The sequence below is a fragment of the Zea mays genome, chromosome 3 (assembly GCF_902167145.1).
Source record: "Zea mays cultivar B73 chromosome 3, Zm-B73-REFERENCE-NAM-5.0, whole genome shotgun sequence".
NCBI lineage: Eukaryota > Viridiplantae > Streptophyta > Magnoliopsida > Poales > Poaceae > Zea > Zea mays.
Window position 1 is genome coordinate 128,569,529 of NC_050098.1, and position 24,422 is coordinate 128,593,950.

The 24,422-nt window shown below is 41.0% G+C and overlaps 1 protein-coding gene across 1 annotated transcript; it reads left to right on the forward strand.

Annotated features, from left to right (window-relative positions):
- Positions 1-22,290: 22,290 nt before the first annotated feature.
- On the forward strand, positions 22,291-23,785 carry LOC100279940 (Eukaryotic aspartyl protease family protein). Its single transcript, NM_001152890.1, has one exon. The coding sequence runs from the start codon at positions 22,295-22,297 to the stop codon at positions 23,615-23,617; it is 1,323 nt and encodes a 440-aa protein (NP_001146362.1). The 5' UTR covers positions 22,291-22,294; the 3' UTR covers positions 23,618-23,785.
- The last annotated feature ends 637 nt before the right edge of the window (positions 23,786-24,422 follow it).

The following is a 24,422-nucleotide window of genomic DNA, read 5'->3' on the forward strand; positions in this document are numbered from 1 at the left end:
CTTCCACGGAATGGTGAGAGAACGAAGAACACAAACAAACACAATGAGCAAAAACACAAGAGACACAAGATTTATCCCGAGGTTCGGTCACACCACCAAGGTGACATACTTCCTCATTGAGGCGCCCACAAAGAGTCGGGTATCTTTCAACCCTAATCCTCCCTTTGCCGACCACAAAGGTCAAGCCCACACACTAATCTTTGCTCAAACGAGCAGGTAATACAAACTTTCTTGTGGTCTTCCACAAGATTTGGAGACTCACAAGAGACACCTAGTCCTCTAGGAGCTAGAAGCTCCAAGAGTAATGAATCCACAAAGAACTCGATGTAGTACCAAAGCTCGAATCAAGAAGAACAAGAAGGATTTGGAGATGAAGCATAAAAATCGCAGCTCTTGAATCTCACTCAAAGATTTCTCTCCAAAGATTTGAAATGGGAGAGATAATAGGTGTGTGAGAGAGAGAGTGGGAGGTGTTTTTCTGGTTAGGAATTAAGTTTGAGTCATGCTCTAGTGTGGGGGAGAGAGGTAGGAGTGAGTATATATAGGTGGGGCTCCAAAACTAGCCGTTTTTTACTTTTCTGCTCAAAAACCGGCTGAGCCGGTTTCTAGATGACTGAATTATGGTTTAGTGGCCGATTGAGTAGGTAGGTGGACCAGAGCCAAAACCGTCTGAGCTGGTCCAAAACCGGTTGAGCTGGTTTTCAAAACACTGCACACAGACTTGTGTAGAAAGGTGGACTAGGGCCAAAACTAGCTGAGCTGGTCCAAAAACCAGCTGAGCTGGTATTTGAATACCAGCTGAACCAGCCTGAAAACCAGCTGAGCCAGTATTTTCCGGAGAGCAATTTTGGCCAAGATAAACTTTAAAAGGTTGTACTACATACTTTCAGTAAGGATTAACAAGGGTAAAATAGAAGTTTTGGATCAAGGATTTTGAGCTTTAGTACCAATACCAACCTTCTTTTTGGCTCCCCTTGATAGTATAATGATTCCTATACTCAAGTTAAAAAATATAATTAAGTAAACTCTTTGAGTCATTGGTGTCTCATGTGTGATTTCCTCATGGTGTTGCTTCATAAGGATCACAAACATCTTTGTCTCACCTTTTGAAGCAAACACAAATCGAGCCTATGACTTGAACCATTTCACCATATATGAGCTCAACTCATGGATTCAAGTCACCTTGCTGATGCATCAACACAATATAACTCTTCAAAGCTGATTAGTTCATCGACTTAATGCAAGTACTCTCTTCTTCACCTTAGCAATGGTATCTTGGTCCACAAGCCATCGCTTGGCCTTCACCTTCGCTTAGTTCCTCGAAGCCCTTTCCTTGCTATCTTCACCCTACCAAGCCATTCTTGAGTCACATCATATTGAGCATCCATTGAGAGAATTATTTCTTCGATATTGTGAACCTTGCTTGAATGTCATCTAGATATAAATGATAAGATCAATCAAGCTCTAGTTTGATTCTCATAGAAGCATATATGGACTAATAGTAATATGGTCAAACCAATTCACGATTACTCATATCTTATTCACTTTAGCTTGACCAATCCTCTTAATCACTTCAACCTCTATTCTGATCATATTTATGCATAGTGATTTCTCAGGTCTTGTCCATATATTCAAACCAATATAGAGACCATATTATATCCATTTGCATTGTCTCACTGGTTATTTAACCTTGTGTTGAACCTTTGTTCACTGATCATTATACACTATTGAAGTAAGTTCATCACACTGAATTTCTTGTTCAACACTTAGCAAACTTGTTAGACCTTTAAATGTGTTGTTATCCAAATCACCAAAACACACAAAAGGGATGAATGCACTTTCAATCTCCCCCTTTTTGGTGATTAAAGACAACACATTTAAAGCTTACATAAGATTTGATAAATAAGATATTGAATCCTATGGTATGGTTTCCTCCCCCTAAATATGTGCATTTCAGAAAATATCAATTTTGTACTCAAATGCCAAAAGCACATATTTGGGTAAAGTATGAAGACAACTTATATCATACTATTCGTGGCGTGCATTGTGTCATAAAATAAACGTGATGCTCATGACATACTATGCATTTATCAAATTTCCACATTTTATGTTTTAATTATGATTCTCCCCCTTTTGTCAAGTATTTCTCCCCCTTTTCAAAAGTCTTCTTACACTTAGTTACATAAGACTACAGGTAAGCTTTAATGCACAATTTCTCCCCCTTTGTCATAAATCTCCAAAAAAGATACAAAGAATATAAAGGGTAGAAATTATGATTAAGCAAGATTTCAACACACTATCATGCAAATGGTCCTTAGATGACACAAAAGTAACGTAGAAGTGACATGAATTGATGTACCTTTCCGTTTAACTTGTCAAGGGGTTTCCAGACTTGTGTTGGATTTAGAATTCATTTGCAAGCTCATGATGGCATAGTTTTGACATAGGTCCAAGATATCAAATGAATATTATCATACTAATTGAAAGTTGAATCTTGATACCTGGAGTCTAGATGTCACCTAACATTTTCTTATCATAACAAGAGGCAACATGAAAATTGCACAAGTATGGATTATACAACTAGTGATCATGTACGAAAAGTACCAATTGAAAAACACAAATTGATAGAATTTGATAGATAAACAGATCACTAATTGCATATTACACTAAGTTCTCCTCAAGTTTTATTGCACACATATATATGAATTCAATTGATACCAGTTGAGAGTACTTATTTGTAATTTAAAGTACCATTAGCATAAAATGAGTGTCAATTGAACATAATCATGCAACATAAGAAACATGTGCACTATTTAATCAATTAAGTTCTAGACATGAGAATTTATAAGCTATGCTACTTCAGACATTTGCAATCCAAAAGGATGTGATACATATTTACCAATTTTAGATGACATTGGAGTAGCATATACAAGAGAAACTCATTCTTTTATGAAATGTATAGAAGATACATTTATTGGAGCAAAGAATCTTTGATACCCATCAAAATTTGCAGTGGAAGCGATTGTTTATGCCCGAAAATTCCTTTCTAATTTGAGACTACACACATAATAGACTTGGAAATGAAGTTAGTCTCAAAGATTCAAATTATGGACCATTCTCCCCCTAAATATATGCATACAAGTGATGAATACTTGTTTAGCTTATGCACTTGGACTTGTGAGGCTAGGGGATTAAGTTCTACAATTTGAACCTTGGTACAAATAAAGTATGAAAATGTGAAATTGCACCAATTGAAGGAATTAATCATAATCAAAAGGTATACTAATACACATGATATGCAATATTTTAAGCCAAGATTCTTGAGAAGTTATCATGTTTGTCTCATACCTCACTAAGATGACTTAAGACTAACTTATGACATCACCACAAGAAGTATTGATCAAATATATAGAGATTCTTTAATCATCACCACAAATGCAACCTTATGGTGAGACTTAAGATATTGTACATACATGCACACACCTTTGTTCTACGCCACATGGTCTCCATTATAATCATGAATTTCCATCTTAGCTTTTGATAGGCTTGACATTTTAAAGAGAAACTTATCCTCTTCAATCGATCAAGAGAAACTCATTTTCATTTCTATGGAACCATTCATCCTCATTTGATGTTCTCCAAGGTGTGAGACTACACAATATGAAATTGAAAGAAATCATTAGTCTCACAAGATATAGGCTAAACTCTCCCTCAATTTGTGCATGCAAGAGTTTATGCACATCAACAATACGAGGTTAAACAAGATGTTTGCACTATATCTTGGTTGAACATAACATGCTTTACATAGATGATGAAAATTAAACCAATTGAAAGTTTAAGAACTAAAAGTATATCAATTGAAATCCTGAAGGGTAAAGCATGCTAATATGAACATCAAACCTCATAATGAAGGATATTATATGATTATGTCACTACTTCTTCATTATTTGGTTTTTAGGATAGTTCAACTTCCTGCTTGATTCACTATGATTTCTTTTCTCTTTATGATTTCATCCAACCAAGCGATCTTGAACTTCATTCATCTTTGCTTGGTTCGATCATACTTGATATGAGACCCATTGAAACTCAATGATTGAAAGAACCAAAACTTTTATATTTGTAGATTTTGAATCCATCTTGAAAGCACTTAGAAGGACCTTGTTGAAACACTTAGAAAAGAGAGCATTAAAAAACACAAGGGAGGGTTTCACAAATGATGATCCATATATGTGAATGGCAAATGAATCATCATTATTGAAACCCAAAAGGATAGACTAAATTCCTTTAAATTAGTGCCCACATATAGTTGATGTCAAAGTTATATGCACTATTGAACATTTTATATTGCAAGGAATTTAACCTATACTATGGTACATCCCACCAAGGATAGAATACTAAAACATCTGAAGGAGAGGAAGTTTTCATACCTTGGCCTCTTATCAACTTCATCTTACTTTAGTTGAATATTATCCTTTAAGCTTGTGATTTATCCAATTCAAAACAAGCACCATCCCTTAACATAGATTTTCTATGGATAAACTAAACACAAGAGATGGCATTAGTAGCACAAGCACTAGTTTCTTATTTAGCAACCCTTTATATGTGGAAGGCAAGCGAGTTGCTAAAATAGAGAAACCTCATAATATGGACTAAATTTCCCTTGAACCCTCATGCACAATATATTTTGAATGACATGGATAATATGCATGGTTGTTCAATGAAGTCTAAAGGGCTGACTTAATCCATATTATGGTGAGTGTCTAATATAGAAGAATCAAATCCAAATTAACTAGATAGAGAATACATCACATAATTTTGGATTGTTGACCATATGATAATATTCATTCATCTTCCAATTGGACCTTTATTTCATAACCAACAACTGATGTATATCCTCAAGTGCTTCTTTTTCCTTAGTAGCTACACAAGTCACAAAAGAGATAAGATTTGAAAATAATATGCACTTGAGATTCAGTTGTTACCACCCTTGCTACTATCTCCAAATATGATTTATACATTCATTATCGAGCACCCAACTTGATCCATTGAAGGAGTGATCCTGCAAAACAAGTTTAAGCTTCGTATCTTGGTACCCAATTTGAACTGGGTCCTTTGAGATTAGTGGTAAGAGCCTTGAGTACCCACATAATCCTTATTGTGGCCTTTCTCTTTGTGTAGGCACCCACATATACTTGACAACCATCTTACATGGTTTCAAGTCAATATTTAATCACATAGATAAAAGCAAGGGTTAAGAATAGGAGCTTTTTCTCCTTTTGTTATATGATTTTCATTCAAATTGCTCTTCAAGCAACCTATCTTGATCCTGTTATGAGCTTGAGTGGGTTGTCGCCAAGTGCCCTTCTTTCATGATTGTTTCTTAGGGGCTTATACTTGGCGTTACCTTTTCTTGATACATCATTATTTGAAGGTCGTCTTCTTGACGATGTACCTAGCTTGACCTTGGGTGCACCTAGCTTATCAAGGTTAGTCGCACAAGCATTCATATCATATCTTAACAAATGAGGACAAGTTATGCATGGAATTTACAACTTAGTGATCCAATTCAGTGTGAAGCATATGGATATCGATTGAAGTAGATTTCTAAGATATCAATATATAGGTTTCCAAAATTAAAAGATTATGGATCACTAATTGCACCTTTTATAGTTTAAAAATCATATCCATGTTAGTGCATATGTATGTAATGAATATCAACAAAAAGGATTCTTATGCACTTTTAGATTTAACGATAAGAGAATTTTAAACTGCATCAAGAGTAGCTATTTAGAAAACGAAGATTACAATCCATATGAATGAGATACAAATTTACCATTTTGGATTGTCTTAGTATAGCTTACTCAAGGGAAACTTATTCTCTATGACACAAGATATATAATGTTCTCCCACTAGATATGTGCATCGAGTATTTGAATGACTTGCCACATGCACTTTCAGTTCAATTAAGAATCTTATGAGGAGTACATTACATATATTAGTCAAGGCATGATAAATTTGCAATGAATTAACTTATGCCTAAGAATACTTACCACCATATATAACGTACCATTTGTTATATCAATTGAAAGATCTTACTATATGAGATGGTGTCATCTAAGTATTCTCCTTTTCTTCATTTGTCAAGACTTCCTTCTTTAGCTTGTTTTCTCTTTTCCTTGTATTACTAGTTAACAAAAACTTTGAAAAGAGATATTAATAGTACAAGCAAGTATTTAATGAATGGTGATCTTTAGATATGAATTGAAAACAAATCATCATTTGTGAGGCATAAAGGCATAAATTAAGTTCCTTTTAAGTTAGTGCACATGGAGGAGTGAATTAACAATATGCACCGATTTACAAATTTAAGCCAAAAGGAATTTAATGTTCATATTGACATTTCTTTCCATAGAATAGATTATTACCAATTGAAAGAATGCCACTTGAAAGGAACTATAATTTATCTCATACCAAATGAAACAACTAGTTCCATACCTTTGCCTTGAGCAATCCTATTCTATCTTTTAGGTGAAAATTAAACTTTAATGCTTGTGATTTTACCAATTGAAAGAGCACAATCTCTACTTATGAATTTCCATGAAATAGCTTAAAAGAGATTGCATTAGAAACACAAGCAATAGTTTCCTATTGAGCAACCTTTAGTATATGAATGACAATAAGCTTACTAAAATAGGGAAACCTCATGATATGAACTAAATTACCCTTACAAGCATCATGCATACTCTGATTTAAACAAGGTGAAAATAGCATGATTATTTAATTAAGTTTACATGGCAAGTTTAATTTATAGCATGGTGAGTGATTAATGTAGAAGACTCAAAACCAATTTAAACAAGAAGGAATACATCACATAGTACTGGGTTGATCTTCTTTGAATGTTGAATGGCACAATCTATGTGAGAAACACATTCTCATGTTGTGAGACTACATAAACACTTAGATAGAAACATTAGTCTCACAACTCTAGTCATATAGAGAATTCCCCTTTTGATAAGTGCTTTAAGAATTTGAATTTCTTACATAGCACTCTATCCATTTAAGAATACGGGATAATCCTATTTATGTCTAGGTCATTGCAATAATACGATAATTCATTTGAAATATGCCACGAATTAATTATCATCAATTAAAAAATGTAGACTGCCACATGTGATAATAACAAATATGCAATCTACCATATGATTGAAACTTTTCCCAGACAAGGTAAAATATTTTAAGTTCATTCTCAAGTGCTTCATTTTTCCTTGGGGATTATACTTATTGAAAGCAATGTGCACTTAAGATTTAATTGTTACCATCCTTTGGATATCCCTTAGTTGTAGGCCTTTTGCTTGATTCCCACAAAGGTTAATCCTTATTCCCTACAACACAAGTTCTTGCTAGAGATGAATATGAAGTTAGTGATATAACAACTCAATTCATCTTTGGGCCAATCTTAAAAGAATAGTCAATGTAAGATTGATAGCTTGAGATAAGAATAGAGTTAAACCGCTCAAGCACCCAAAGCTTCATATCATCTTTGGGTACCTACAAATTCTTTCAAACATATTTTGGTACCCATCTCATGATGGGTCCATCAAGGTTAGCCAATAAGGACTTAGGCACCCAAATAGCCTTGGTCCTAGAATGTGGTGAACTCTTCATCTTTCTAGCACAAGAGTCAAATATGGGTCTCCTAAGCATATTTGAGCGAATTGACAAGTTAGGCTTAGGAGTTTTACCCTTTGGACAAACCTTGAATAGGTGACCTTTTTCACGACAATTGTAGAAAATGCGGTGCTTGTCTTTGCAATTCATTTGCCTTTTGCTTTCATCCTTTTATGGTCATATTTCTTGATCGTGCAAGGTCTTGGTCCTTCATGTGGGGGCATGAACAAATTTCATGACCCTTTACCTTGCATCCATAGCACCTTCTATCGCTTCTATTTTATCTTTCTTTATTGAAGCACATAGGTACATTGTTAGAGCAAATATTATGAACATTAATTTTCTCACCTTGAATTTTGCTCATGCCCTTCTTGGAAAGCTTGGTATTCTTTTGAAGGGGTTTTGTGCATGCTACGGTTGTCCCCTTCTCAAGCTTTTTCACCATATTATCACGATTATCTTGAGAAGGTTGAGCATGACATTTTCCCTTCAATTGAGTCAAGCTCATTCTTAGCCTCTCATTTTCTTACTTGAGCTCATTATTTTCTTTTGCATAGGAAACATTACTTTTTCCTGAAAAAATTCTAGCTGAATGGAAGATTGACTTTCTTGAGAGTAACATTTGTTAACACATGATAATATAGTTTCTATTTGAGTACATGTGCATATGAGAGGTTGGTATGATTTAAAATAAGTTAACACAACCTCATGAGCCATTTCTAACATGATATGTGAATCCATAAATTTATTATGAGAGCACACAAGTATATCATGTTTTCTTGCAAAGCTAGATTTTCAATATTTAGCTTTTCTATCATGTTCTTGAGTAGAGCATTTTTTATTTTCTAATTGATCAATATAAGATGAATGTGTTGGGGGCCTTCTTCCTTCGAAGGTCCTCAAAAACGTGACTGACCATATGTTTTCAGTATGACATGGATTATCACAGGGGGCATTGGCTTCATAATGAAGGTCCTCTCTCATAACAGGGTGAAGATGTAGCCCGAAGGAGATAAAAATGGACGACGAAGCTGTAGCCGAAGAGCTTTGTCTTGATGTGATGACGAAGACCGAGTATGATGATGACCGAAAAGGAACAAATACTATTCAGCCCTTAATATTTCGTGTTATGACAATAAATGAATGTTAGGGATGTAAATGAACTTTTACTCGGTCTGCATCTCGTGCCTATAAATAGATGAACAGTAACACCGTACTGTTCACGCTGGATTGTATTCACTCTCTCACATCCACACCTTCGAGCAAGTCGAAGGTACCAATGTAATGTTAATCCTGTTAATATTCATACATGTTTTATAGAATACAAATATGAATGAACTAATAAGATGCAGTTACAGTTTGCATCCTTATGCATTCTTATTCGCATGTTAAATGATGAAGGTATGTCCTTCTTGACCTTCGTCTGATGAACATTATGCCCATGTGGAGATAATGCTTCAGAAGACGAAGGTCTGTAATAATTAACAATAGTGTTGCCTTGTTCTTGATGTACAACATTTGAGAACAAGTGACCAACATTGGCGCCCACCTCTAGTGAACTCATACGACCACCTTCGGCAAGCATTTAGCTTCACCATGCCGCCGAAGAAGACAACAGTGCTAGGGGCTGCTTTGCAGCCACTGAACACAAACCGGGAGACACTTTCCCTGAGAGAAGCTAGGAGCCAGAAGAGAAAGGATACTAGCCCAACACCTCAGGAGGAGGAGTTGGATCAGGGATTTAGAAGCCATTCATCAGCAAGTACAAAGGAAGAAGGAAAAGATGCTTCGACTAGCCGACCTTCAGAGAAAGATCGATGAAGCGGCCAAGGAAATGCGTCATCTCATTCAGGATGACCAAGAACGAAGGCCCCAACATAGGGAACTTCGTCAAGAGAGCCCAATCAATGATGATGAATGGTACAGCGATTTTCACCATGGTAACTTTGCTTTCGATGATGCTTCTCCTTTGGCAGCAGAATTGCAGGCTACCACATGGCCACCTTCTTACAAGCCACCTCAGCTCCCCATGTATGATGGGCATTCAGATCTGAAGCAGTTCCTGATGAGCTACGAGGCAACCCTATCCTCGTATGGGGGCAATACAACTGTTATGGCGAAGTCCTTCGTCATGGCAGTCAGAAGTGTGGCTCAGACATGGTATTCTTCTCTTCGATCGGAGACAATTATGTCATGTCAGAAGCTAAAGGATATGCTAGTCACCAGCTTCCAGGGCTTCCAGACAAAGCCAGTCACTACCCAAGCTCTCTTCTAGTGCACACAGGACCATGAGGAGTACCTGCAGGCGTACGTCCGAAGGTTCTTGCGACGAGAGCCCAGGCACCTACAGTGCCCAATGAAATTGTCATTGAGGCCATGATCAAGGGGCTTCGACCAGGACCCATAGCACAATATTTTGCAAGGAAGCCACCACAGACCATGGAGAAGCTCCTCCAGAAGATGGATGAATACATCCGAGCTGACAACGATTTCCGTCAGAGAAGGGAGGAAGTCTATAGGTATTCTGAGATGACTAGGGGCTTCGGAGGAAGGCTCCACCCCAGACATGTCAGGACAATCCACAATCCCAGCTCAAGTGATGACAGAGGAAACCACTCTCAAGGGCATCAGCAGAGTTCCCAAACTTCAGGGATGCAACAAAGCTCCTACAGGCCACCGGCTCCAAGAGGAAGAGGAGGCAGAAGCTTTGGAGGAAGGTATGGTAATCAGCCCAGGAAACTGTTTTGCCTATTTTGTGGTGAAGACAAGTGACACACTACAAGGACGTGCCAAGTCACGATCTAGAAGAAGAAGGAAATCGCTGAAGCCAAAGCACGACAGAACCAGCCGAAACAGGTCTTGCATAATGCTTTGAGCTACTCTCTGTATATCCCGGAATACATGGGCAATCAATAGCCTACGACTTCTGTTGCTTCGGCAAGTCATTCTCAAGCTTCCTAGGTTCAGTTGCCACCACCACCACCACTGGCGCCTGCTCCGATTCATAATCAACAGCCAGAAGGGCATCGTCAGGTTCAGCAATGGCGTGACCTTCGGAAGGAGCCTGAAGCTCGCACAGTTAACAACACTGTGCCCGAGTCGAGGCACATCTTCTGAAGGTGGCACAACGCTTCCACCAAAGAGTGTTTCAATCCAATGTTTTCTTACTTATTTTTTGCCTTTACATTTTCCTTTAACAAGACAATACAAGAAGGTTTAACCTTCAGTCTAATGTAGTAAGACTGTGGTTACACCATCGATTGTAACAAGAATGGCTCACAAACCTCCAAAGTCATTCCTAAAGGAATGCAGAGTAAGTCACGAAACTCCAAAGTCGTTCCTAAGGGAATACAGAGTAAGTCACGAAGCTCCAAAGTCGTTCCTAAGGGAATGCAGAGCTTAAATGCCATCTAAGTCAAAGGTGAAGAAGCTCCAAAGTCATTCCTAAGGGAATACAGAGCTTAATTGCCACCTAAGTAAAAGGTGAAGAAGCTCCAAATTCGTTCCTAAGGGGATGCAGAGCTTAAATACCACCTAAATAAAGGTGAAGAGACTTCAAAGTCGTTTCCAAGAGGATGTAGAGTCTGGGTGTGTATTCGTGTGGGTTTTTACCTTCGGCACAAACATCATTTTGCATCATACCATCATATAATAACGCACAACATCACATCATACATCATTTTGCATCAGCAAAAAGCCGTGGAGAAACAAGGAAAAGTTGTTTCTTCGAAAATATTCGTCAGATCATGAAAGAACATGCTGCAGCACAAGATATGCCTTCGACAGATATAATTTTACGTAGGAAGCGAATCTTTGTCAGCTGTATTAATACATAACAACCATGGCATAATACCCAGTATTGAATCGACAGAAGGGAAATCATTTTCTTCGTGAAGCATTAAAAGAAGGGAAGGTGTTTTTCGTCAGTGGCTCAAAAACGGTGTGTATGAAGGTTTCACGCATCACAAAGAAATATATTACATTAACACACATAAAAAACTTGATGTTTGGATCTTACAAAAGACGAAATCCATGTACAAACATTAAAATCTCAAATATACAAAGTTTTAATCCTCTTTCAACACTTTCTCGACAGCTTCATTTAGCAATCTGTTGATAGCTTCATCAACAGCTTCATTAGCAATTTTAATCATATCTAGTGTTTCCTTCATAGCCGGGTCAGCTTCGGGGTTGTATGGCTCCAGTGAGGGTGAAAGTTTAGCTAGATCATAAAAACTATTTATTAATCCTGAAGCTGAAAACGAATTTTGAAGCTAAACCTCAGTAAAAGTACCTATAAGCCTTGCACGCTCAGCAGCTTCTTCAGCTTGTTTGGTTTCTTCTTGAGCGTCGTGAGATTCTTTTTCATTCTTTTTAATAGCTTCATCAGCTACCTCACGGCCGCCCTTCATCCACACCTCGAAGTAAAATTTCCTGCCTAGTGCAGAAGCTTCGGCTGAAGGGTTTTTAATGTCATCCGCTGAAAAACGAATTCTTGCTGAACTACAGCCTCGGCATGTTTGCAACCAGCTTTCTCTAAGACCGATGTGACCCCCCCATGCACCAGCAAAGGCGTAGAAATCTCCTCGGTCACTTAAAATTTCGTCAAAAGCTTCAGCTTCCCCGCTGATCCACTAGACAACTCCATCAGGGTCGCCGCAGATGAATTTTTGCTAAGAGGAATATGCCCAACCTTTCCAAAGTTGTCCTTTAATTTCTTGGCGCACTCCAAGGATATTTCATAACATTTCTCTTTCGAAGCACGAAGCTCGTCGGCGTTCTTTTGTGCTCTCGACCTTTCGATCTCACAAATTTCATGTTTCACCGCCTCAACTTCAAATTTTTTGGTTGCTTTAGCAACCTTCCTTTTTAGCTCTTCCACTTCGACTTTATGAGCTTCGGCTTGAGCAACAAGTTTGGCTTCGTTAGATTTCAGCCTATTCACTAAGTAAAGTAATATCTTATCATTTTCGAAGCTTTGTTCCTTAGTCTGATAACTTCTGAGCGAAGATTCCCAAGAGCTATTCGGCATACTTCCTTCTGGGCCTTTAGAGCCTTGCTTAGAATTAAGCCCTACAAAATGAAGAATGGGCACATAATGATAGCAAGAAAAGTTATAAAAATAATTTATTTTATAACAAGTCAAAATATACACACCTTCAGACTATTGTAGGCAAGGCTGTCTTAAAGCTAATCCTTCGACATTGCAGATAAGCCGAGTTCAAGCTTCGGATATCCTATATTGTCTATCATTTCCCGGCATACATGTATCTCTTTGTTGTCTGGCAGACAGTAAAGAAAGTCATCTTCGTCATCACCACCATACACCAAGGACCCTCGGGGTACTTCAGATCCCTGGCATATTGTTGCACTTCGGCAACCTGCTCTTCTGATAACTGCTTTCCCGAAGCATGTCGAACAATGAATTCCAGCTCTCTAGCAGGTGTTACAGGAGCAGGAGATTTGGATTTCTCAGAAGCACTCTCTTTCTCCAAGGTTATCAGAGCACTTTCCGAAGGTCTAGCTTCGGCAGGAACTTCTGTGGGTCCAGCTTAAGAAGTAGTCTGGGCCATGCTGGCGTCGTTAGTTTTCCTTGAAACTTTAGCCTCCGTGCTAAGTGTTTCGACAGAAGCAGGCGTTGATGTTTTTATAGACTCCATAACAGCATCTAGCACACTATCCATTCTCCTTTTCCTTGGAGTCGCTGTGGGGATGCTTGGCGGCTTCGGCAGTTCCGTTGTGCATGGTGGACTCAGTGCTTTTAACTGTTATGTCGTCTTCTCCAGTTTCGGCTCTTCAGTCGGATTTGTCCTAGCTTCGACTGGCATAGAGCGACTTGGTTCTGTGATAGGAGCAGCCCCTCACTTAGCTTCGGCACGCCGGCCGTCTCAATGCGCCTGGGTCGGCGTGTCAAAACTTTAACCTTTTTCGACCTCGACACACTAGAAATTGCTGAGGTAGAAGCTTTCCTCTTCTCCCCTTGCTTTCACGAGGGATAGTAGTAATCTGGGTACACATACCCGATAACATCAAACACCCTATTCAATCTCTTTTTGCCCCAAGCACCGAAGGCAGTTGTCATAGCTTCATCTCCAGCCTTTGAGTATGCTCCAAGCAGCTCATCGCTAGTCGCCTCTATAACATCTAGCCAGTCATCATTTGGTTCATCAAACTGGCTCATGTATCGAAAAGTATACTTCAGATAGACCAAACCATTTTGGCTGGAGCCAGCGATAGCCTCCTTCGGCATTTCCCATCCGTTTGCAAGTGGCCACACCGTGTAAGCAATATGCTCTTGGACCAAGTCTCTTGTGCCGATGTAAGTACACACTGTATTGAAAGCTGCCTGACACGCTTGTACGTCATTTCCAAGTGTAATGACCAGCCTCCTAATACCGAAGTGAGACCATATAGGGTGCGGAATAACCCCTGTTATATCTTCCCTCTGACTCAGGTCAACCTTTACATAAAACCAATCTTGCATCCAAGAACCTAGCCACTTTTTCCAAAATGTTGGCACAGGATAACGGGCCTCAGCGCAGGGCATGAAGCTGTAGCAGCCAAAATTGTTGTGGTATTGCTCTTTCCCAGTCGCCTTCGTCTGATATGATAACTCGTGGATATTGCAGAAGCACCTAGCATCTGGCTCCAACCCTTAGCTTCTCATGGCTCATATAAAAACCCCTACTTTGATAATAGCTTCGGGGGTAAGTTGATGAAGATAAATTTCAAAAGTTTTTAGAACTTCGACCAACATCCTATCCCGGGGGAACCAAAGTCCAGCTTTCATGAAGCTTCTGAAAATTACCGCTTCATCAGCTTTGGGAAGAGGAACATTATTCTCTCCTCCGGCCCTCATGATTGAAATGTCACGAAAGTATCTGCCTCTTATTGCTTCGATCTGCCCTTATTTAATAGTCGACTTTCCAAAAACAACATGGCTCGATCTCCATGGCTGATCTTCGGCATCTTCATTTCCACTTTCCACTTCGAAACTCTCACTATCGCTGGAGTTTTCAGATATTCCAGCCAGCATCTCATTGGTGATTTTTTCCATGTTGGTTTTTTCCATACCTTTGTAAAATCCGGCCAGCGCGGGGTCAATGATCTTCTTCTCCTTAGCCATTTAGACAATGGTTGCTAAAATGCCGAAGCTCAAAATTCAATTAAACTCGATGAACCAATAAAGGTTGAAATGGCAAACACAATGCAAGCAGCTAAATTAGCACGAAAAATACTCATGACGTAGGCTTCTATATACATACTCATAGCCACACAGATCGGTGGGACCCGCAATTCAGTGCGATCCTCTATCCTAGTGAAGGGAAGGTGTTTTTTTGGACCTTAGGCTAAAGGCCTTCGTTCACATCGCAGTCTAAATTTGTTACAAAGAAACAAATTAATACTGCAAGGGGCTGCTGTTGGGGGCCTTCTTCCTTCGAAGGTCCTCAAAAACGTGACTGACCATATGTTTTCAGTATGACATGGATTATTACAGGGGGCTTTGGCTTCAGAATGAAGGTCCTCTCTCATAACAGGGTGAAGATGTAGCCCGAAGGAGATAAGAATGGATGATGAAGCTGTAGCCGAAGAGCTTCAACTTGATGTGATGACGAAGACCGAGTATGATGATGGCTGAAAAGGAACAAAGACTACTGAGTCCTTAATGTTTCGTGTTATGACAATAGATGAATGTCACGGATATAAATGTACTTTTACTCGGGCTGTGTCCCGTGCCTATAAATAGATCAACAATAACATCGTACTGTTCACGCTGGATTGTATTCACTCTCTCGCATCCACAACTTCGAGCAAGCCGAAGGTACCAATATAATGTTAATCCTATTAATATTCTTACATGTTTTATGGAATACAAATATGAATGAACTAATAAGATGCAGATATTGTTTTCATCCTTATGCATTCTTATCCGCATGTTAAATGATGAAGGTATGTCCTTCTTGACCTTCGTCTGATGAACATTATACCCATGTGGAGATAATGCTTCGAAAGACAAAGGTCTATAATAATTAACAATAATGTTGCCTTGTTCTTGATGTACAACATTTGAGAACAAGTGACCAACAAAATGATTAACAACTTTAATTTGCTTAATTGAAATGTCTTCATACCTTTGGACCAAATCATCATGAGAGCACTTTAGCTTCTCATGCTCTTTGGTCAACTTCTCTAAGTCTTCAATTTTTCTGATTAGGAAATCTTCTTGCTTATGAAGCATTTCTTTTTGTTCTTCTGCTCTTTTCATGAGTTTGAGGAAGCTCATCCGATTTTTCTTGCTTAGTTGAGCGAAGAATTGTTGAAGATCATCCTCATCTTCACTATCACTTTCATGCTCCTCCTCATCCTCACTTCTGCTTTCATTGTCACTCTCATTAGCGACAAAGCACATATGAGAAGCGGATTTGAAAGACAAACCTTGTGAAGAGGTGGATTCATCGTTTGGTCTCCATCTATCATTTTCTTCTTAAATCCTGTTTTCGCCTCATCTTCCTTCATTTTGAGGAACATCCTTTTGGTGATTCTCATGGCAAGGTCTATTGCCCTAGGATCAACATCTAGACCAAAAGATGAAGTCGAGGCAACCTCAACTATTTCAAGCTTAGAAGCACTTTTGTTTCTTAGTCCCCCCGACATGATCTTTTCCTCACGCGGTTAAGCGTTAGAACGATGATTAGGCTCCGATACCAATTGAAAGTTGGCTAGAGGGGGTGAATAGGCAAGCGAAAACTTTTTCAACAAAAACTAGAAACGAACAGGGTAAAACCGGTTTAGCCGGTGTCAAAACCAGTTCAGCCGGTTTGCACAAGCTCAACTAAAGAATGAGATATAAAACTGAATTGATCTCAAAATTCACCTAGTTAACTTTGGAAATGAGATGTTCTAGATGATCCACAGGGTTCAAAGTAGTAGATCTAAGAAGGGCACTTCTCAAAATCCACACACCAAAAAGATATAAACAAATCTTCCACGGAATGGTGAGAGAACGAAGAACACAAACAAACATAATGAGCAAGAACACAGTAGACACAAGATTTATCCCAAGGTTCGGTCACACCACCAAGGTGCCCTACTTCCTCGTTGAGGCACCCACAAATAGTCAGGTCTCTTTCAACCCTAATCCTCCATTTGTCGACCACAAAGGTCAAGCCCACACACTAATCTTTGCTCAAACTAGGGTAATACAAACTTTCTTGTGGTCTTCCAGAAGATTTGGAGACTCACAAGAGACACCTAGTCGTCTAGGAGCTAGAAGCACCAAGAGTAATGAATCTATAAAGAACTCGATGTAGTACCAAAGCTCGAATCAAGAATAACAAGAAGGATTTGGAGATGAAGCACAAAAATCGCAGCTCTTCAATCTCACTCAAAGATTTCTCTCCAAAGATTTGAAATGGGAGAGACAAGAGGTGTGTGTGAGAGAGAGTGGGAGGTGTTTCTCAGGTTAGGAATGAAGTTTGAGTCGTGCTCTAGTGTGGGGGAGTGAGGTAGGAGTGAGTATATATAGGTAGGGTTCCAAAACTTGCCGTTTCTGACTACCGGTTTCTAGCAGACTGAATTCCGGTTCAGTGGCCTACTGAGTAGGTGGGTGGACCGGAGCCAAAACCGTCTGAGCTGGTTTTCAAAAAACTGCACACAGACTTGTGTAGAATGGTGGACTAGGGCCAAAACCAGCTGAGCTGGTCCAAAAACCAGCTGAGCTGGTATTGAATACCAGCTGAACCAGCCTGAAAACCAGCTGAACAAGTATTTTCTAGAGAGCAATTTTGGCCAAGATAAACTTAAAAGGTTGTACTACATACTTTCACTAAGGATTAACAAGGGTAAAATAGAAGTTTTGGATCAAGTATTTTGAGCTTTAGTACCAACACCAACCTTCTTTTTGGATCCCCCTTGATAGTACGACGATTCCTATACTCAAGTTAAATAAAATATAATTAAGTAAACTATTTGAGTCATTGGTGTCTCATGTGTGATTTCTCCATGGTGTTGCTTCATAAGGATTACAAACATCTTTTTCTCACCTTTTGAAGCAAACACAAATCTAGCCTATGACTTGAACCATTTCACCATATATGAGCTCAACTCATGGATTCAAGTCACCTTACTGATGGATCAACACAATATAACTCTTCATAGCTGATTAGTTCATCGACTTAGTGCAAGTACTCTCTTCTTCACCTTAGCAATGGTACCTTGGTCCACAAGCCGTCGCTTGGCCTTCACCTTCGCTTAGTTCCTCGAAGCCCTTTCCTTGCTATCTTCACCCTATCAAGCCATTCTTGAGTCACATCATATTGAGCATCCATTGAGAGAATCATTTCTTCGATATTGCGAACCTTGCATGAATGTCATCTAGATATAAATGGTAAGATCAATCAAGCTCTAGTTTGATTCTCATAGAAGCATATATGGACTAATAGTAATATGGTCAAGCCAATTCACAATTCCTCATATCTTATTCACTTTGGCTTGACCAATCCTCTTAATCACTTCAACCTCTATTCTGATCATATTTATGCATAGTGATTCTCATGTCTTGTCCATATATTCAAACCAATATAGAGACCATATTATATCCATTTGCATTATCTCACTGGTTATTTAACCTTGTGTTGAACCTTTGTTCACTGATCATTATACACTATTCAAGTATGTTCATCATACTGAATTTCCTGTTCAACACTTAGCAAACTTGTTAGACCTTTAAATGTGTTGTTTATCCAAATCACGAAAACCCACAAAAGGGATGAATGCACTTTCACTAGGAGCCATTGAAGTCCCATTTGAAAGGCCATGGTTGCCTTTTGTCTACGGGCGCACTGGACTGTTCGGTGGCGCACTAGACAACTCCTGTGCAACGAACACCGAATCGTTTGATTGGCCACCTTCCTTTTCGGGTGGGCACCAGACTATCCAGTGGCACATCGGACATGTCTGTTGACCCTCCCGACCGTTGTCCTGCTGACATGGCCGGCGCAGATCGCGCGACCGACCTTTGGCACTAGTGAATGCACTTTCACTAGCGCACCGGGCATGTCCGATGCACACCAGACTGTCTGGTGAGTTTTAGCCAGCGAGCCTCCACGTTTTCCTGAGCGACCAGTTGGCCGGCTGACCAGGCTGGGCACCGGACATGTCGAGTGCACACCGGACTGTCCTATGAGTCCTAGTCTGGCCCAACATTGTCCACTTTTGAGCCAAACTTCTTAACTCTTTTTGGCTCGATTTGAAGAGTTCCCTGACACTTAGATGAACATAGTTAGCAACTAAATCAATTGACTAAGTGCTAGAAACATACTTTTATCACTTTGTTCCATAATGGTTTGTAATATACCCAAACTCAAGTTCAGCAAGTGCCTTTCTTATTTTCACCAACTTTTGAACTTGATTGCTTCAATTTGTTTCCTAAACACCTATGCTCATGCTCATAAGAAGAGTGTTAGTTCATAGTGGTGTGTTGAGTAGTTAATCACCAAAACACTTAGAAATGGTCGAAGGGCACATTTCCCTTTCAGGTGTGTGGCGACCATTGCGGAAGGGTCCATCCCTAAAACCATGCGCACACCGAATAAGCCCCCAAGCGATCCACATGGATTGCTTGGGGGCTCGGGGACTACATCTAGCAGATGCGCTTGCATGCACCCGGGGATTGTGGTCTTCAAATTCACTAGTATTTATGGACTCACGCCTGGCGCGGGACGACTATCGCAGGAAGGATCCATCCCTAAAACCGTGCGTGCATCGAATAAGACCCCAAGCAATCCACATTGATTACTCGGGGGGCTACATCCAGTAGATGCGCTTGTGCGCATCGAGAAAACATAAGATTTCAAGCAAAAGCCTCCACACAACTCCAAGGAGCCGCACAGAGGCTCAAGGGCTGCTGTCAGGTACCTAGGAACGGGGTACCCAAAAGTAAGCCCACAACCATCTTCCGACCCATTAGCCGACCAACTCCTAGCCTAGCAACCTTGCGAGGCGGAGTGACCAACTAAGTCCCCATCGAGCAATCCAATGAGGTCGAGCGGCTGACCAACTCCCCGTGGAGCAACCCTGCGAGGCAGAGCGACCGACCAAGTCTCTACCGAGCAACACAGCGATGCAGAGGGGCCGATCCAGAACTACTGACCCACGTCAACACGACAAGATGCATCATCACCTAACCATGTCTGAACCACGAGTACGGCGTACCAAAGGGGCACCGAGGAGTCCCCGTCAACATGAAGGTATTTTAACATGTACGATCCCTGGCGTAACATGTCTGCCTTGTGAGGCCAATCAACCCCCGTCATGGGGGACCTCAGCACCGGAGTCGCTACAGTGATCTGCGTAACAGGAAGGGTGGGACAATACACCACGCAACTACAACAACATTAGACTCACTACAGGGACGCGCATACCAAACGGATGACACAGTGCGCCACGCTAGGAGTACGACCATGCTCGACCCTATGGATCCCGGGGATACCACTTCAGCACCCAAGGAAGCAGAGCTCTCTCTCTCTGGAAGAAAACATACTGCCTTTGTAAGGTTCCCTTCAACTATAAAATGGAACACCCCCTCCTTCAGACACACGCGCAAGCTGTAACACTGTTCACACAATACTACGATCAACACTACATTGGATTAGAGCGGAAGCCTGAACCAGTATAATCCATCGTCTCACACGCCCCTGTATTGTCCCTCTATTTCTAGAACCACAACATGCCAGTTTAGTTCCTTTAGTCCTAGGACTAAAGATTAGTCCATGGATTAAAGTTTAGTCGGTTCCAAGGACTAAAAGTGTTCAGAACTTATTAAATGACTCATAAGAAGATCAAAATACCTTTTACCGTTCTCTCGCCATTACTCTTCTTCCACTGCAACAGAAATAAATGAGGGACAAAACTTGTAATTAATATGTTTTAGTTCTTTTAGTCACCTCTTAAGGGACTAATGACTAAAGTAGCTTAGTCTGCATTTTAGTCGCACCGTTTCATAATTTAGAGACTACATGAGATTAAAATGCAGGGACTAATATTTACCTTAGGTTTCTAGAACCAAGCATGCCTTAGTTCAAGAGGGTTCTTCGTATCACCATGTGATTGGCACAGTGTAGGCGAGACTAGATCCACCGCATGCACTGGAGCTATCTCTAGTAGTTCCGTATCTTATTCTCTATCTTATCTTTTATTTTAAATTTTATTTTGTAAACAGTGATATGTACAGTGTAAAATATTGCGTGATCATATACACGAACACGAGCCTAAGCGCACGGGTGGGTGGGGGCATTAACGAGCTAGCGATTAGAACTAGTGAACTATTACTCTAATTTTTTTTTCTGTAGAGATATGCTACATTTATGGGCTGCGTCTGCGTGCAAGGTAAACATGAATGCCTACAGCGTCAAACTCTTTGAGCTGTTTTTTATTTTTGTACTTGCAACTTGTTTGCTCCTAAATTAATAAAAAAAACACATTGTTTTGACCATGTATATCCATCCAACCGCAGCACATACATTTTGGGATATAAATTGTTCCTGAGCTTCTACAAGACAACAATAATACATGTACTGTACGTATTCAGCACTGAGCAATTCATCATAGGAAATATTGAAGATATTATTGCTTTGACATTTGGAAGGGTAAATGTGGAATTGCCATCCATTTGTTGAAGAATTTGATACGTGAGTTTGGACGACGGAGTCGCTAACTACTGCAATGCTACCTACTCTTCGAAAGCAATGTCCAATTGAACAATTTTGTTTATATAAGAAATGGCACTTAATATGTAGCTGCTCTTGGTAGACCTGATCGAATTCCAGTTCAACAACATATACACATCAGTGTCATATATGACGACATCTGATCTGAAAGAGTACAAAATCTGAATTGCATGCCACACTTATAGATAGCTTTATCTCAAGTCAACCGGAAGAGATGCGTGACTAAATCCAATCCGCGTGCTAAGATCAAGTTAGCCAACAAGGATTTGCTAAAATTTAGGTGTGTCTAAATTTTATTTTTCTTTTAGGTAATGATTATTACATATATTTATATTAAAACTGTATATTTAGTTCGTAGCAATGTCTATAAACATAATCTAAATTTTTCGCAAATAAAAAATATGTTAGGCAAAACTATATATATATATATATATATATATATATATATATATATATATATATATATATATATATATATATATATGCGATAAAATCTAATTGTTGTTTGCACAATGATAATTAATAATTTATACTTTTTTTAGTGAGATAATGATAGAATTTTAATATTATGTCATAAATATAAATAATGGATTGTAAAAAATAATACAAATTGGTGGTATAAGGATATCGTCCGAAATTAAGACACATCGAATATAGAAGGGTAGTAACCGGATATATACTTACATCCATCGCATAAAGTCCTATCCGATCCGCATAGATTTTTGAATTTAAAAAAATGTTAAACTCAAATATAAACCCACTTGCACATTAAATAGAAATGTTCAAATGAGAAATTAAATTCGACTATCCCATCCAATAATTTCACTCGTTTGGATGCGATATATACCCTCCCTGCACTTTCTCATGCACCCAGTCTCCAAGCAGAACTGATTCACAGAATGGCAAGGCCCTTGCTCTGCCTCGCACTCTTGTGCACTTCCCTGGCGTTCACCACCTGCGCCGGCATCCGCCTGGAGCTCACCCACGTCGACGCCAAGGAGCACTACACCGTGGAGGAGCGCGTGCGCCGCGCCACCGAGCGCACCCACCGCCGGCTGGCGTCCATGGGCGGAGTGACCGCACCCATCCATTGGGGGGGCCAGTCGCAGTACATCGCCGAGTACCTCATCGGCGACCCGCCGCAGCGTGCCGAGGCCATCATCGACACCGGCAGCAACCTCATCTGGACGCAGTGCTCGCGATGCCGCCCGACCTGCTTCAGACAGAACCTCCCCTACTACGATCCCTCTCGGTCGCGCGCCGCCCGCGCCGTGGGCTGCAACGACGCCGCGTGCGCTCTCGGCTCCGAGACGCAGTGCTTGAGCGACAACAAGACGTGCGCCGTCGTCACCGGCTACGGAGCCGGCAACATCGCTGGGACCCTGGCTACCGAGAACTTGACGTTCCAGTCGGAGACGGTGAGCCTCGTCTTCGGGTGCATCGTCGTGACCAAGCTCTCTCCGGGGTCCCTGAACGGCGCGTCCGGCATCATCGGGCTCGGCAGAGGCAAGCTGTCGCTGCCCTCCCAGCTCGGCGACACCAGGTTCTCCTACTGTCTCACGCCGTACTTCGAAGACACCATAGAGCCGAGCCACATGGTCGTCGGCGCGTCGGCCGGCCTCATCAACGGCAGCGCGTCGTCGACGCCGGTGACAACCGTGCCGTTCGTCAGGAGCCCTAGCGATGACCCATTCAGCACGTTCTACTACCTGCCCCTCACCGGGATCACGGCGGGAAAGGTCAAGCTAGCTGTCCCCTCGGCCGCTTTCGACCTCCGGCAGGTGGCGCCGGGGATGTGGACGGGCACGTTCATCGACTCCGGCGCCCCGTTGACGAGCCTCGTTGACGTGGCTTACCAGGCGCTGAGGGCGGAGCTGGCGCGGCAGCTGGGCGCCGCCCTCGTGCAGCCGCTGGCCGGGACGACAGGGTTCGACCTGTGCGTTGCGCTGAAAGACGCCGAGAGGCTGGTGCCGCCGCTGGTGCTGCACTTCGGGGGCGGCAGTGGCACCGGCACGGACTTAGTCGTGCCGCCGGCAAACTACTGGGCGCCCGTGGACTCGGCCACGGCGTGCATGGTGGTGTTTAGCTCGGTCGACCGCAAGTCGCTGCCGATGAACGAGACGACCGTCATCGGCAACTACATGCAGCAGAACATGCACGTGCTCTACGACCTCGCCGGAGGAGTACTCTCTTTCCAGCCGGCGGACTGCAGCTCCATATGATCGATCACTAGCTTGCGTGCCGGCCGTGTGCATATTCTGTACTATTTGTGTGTGTATGTGCGCGCGGGATATATATATGTAATTGTGTATCACTATCCAAATTGCTCATGCAATTGCACTGATAAACGCGTTTGTATTTTTATACGACACAACAATATATTATGGCAAAGTCTGTCTGATCCAGCCATAGAAGGAGCTCTAAATGGTTCATAAAATGCCCCTTTGTTTCACAATTTTTGTGTGTTGATGTTCCGCCATCGATGGCCAATTAGATTTGTCAAAAGCCACCAGTAGAAAAAGGCTCAAAGCATGCGGGACGATATACTTTTACAGGCGGATTCGGTTATTAATAACCGTCTGTGTTATTTTTAGTGGCAGTTCCTTAAGAAAGTCACCACTAGAAATTGTATTTCTACAGGCAGTTACTTAAAAAAACCGTATGTAAAAATCAGTGATTTCTAGTGGCGCTTTTCTTAAAGCATCGGCTGTAGAAATCAATTTCTAATGTCGGTTTTCTTAAAAGCCGCCACTAGAAATCATTTTTATTCTTAATTTTTCGAGTTTTTCAAACTATCTCGTATGATGAAACCACCAAAATAAAAGTTGTATATCTCTAAAAGTTATGAAACTTTGTAGTTGACAATTTTTTATTTGAACTTGTCGGCGTTTCGAACCCGTGGGGTCCCTGGGCCGACGAGTAAATTGTCGCCGCGTGCCCCGGCCCAGATGGGTCGGCGCGAGACGGAGCGCGAAGGGGGGAAGAAGCCGGAGGGAGACAGGCGTAAAAGGGGAAACCCGCGGCCTT

Bases quoted from the DNA above. Each gene is read 5' to 3' on its own strand.
- LOC100279940 (NM_001152890.1), top strand. From the start codon at position 22,295: ATGGCAAGGCCCTTGCTCTGCCTCGCACTCTTGTGCACTTCCCTGGCG.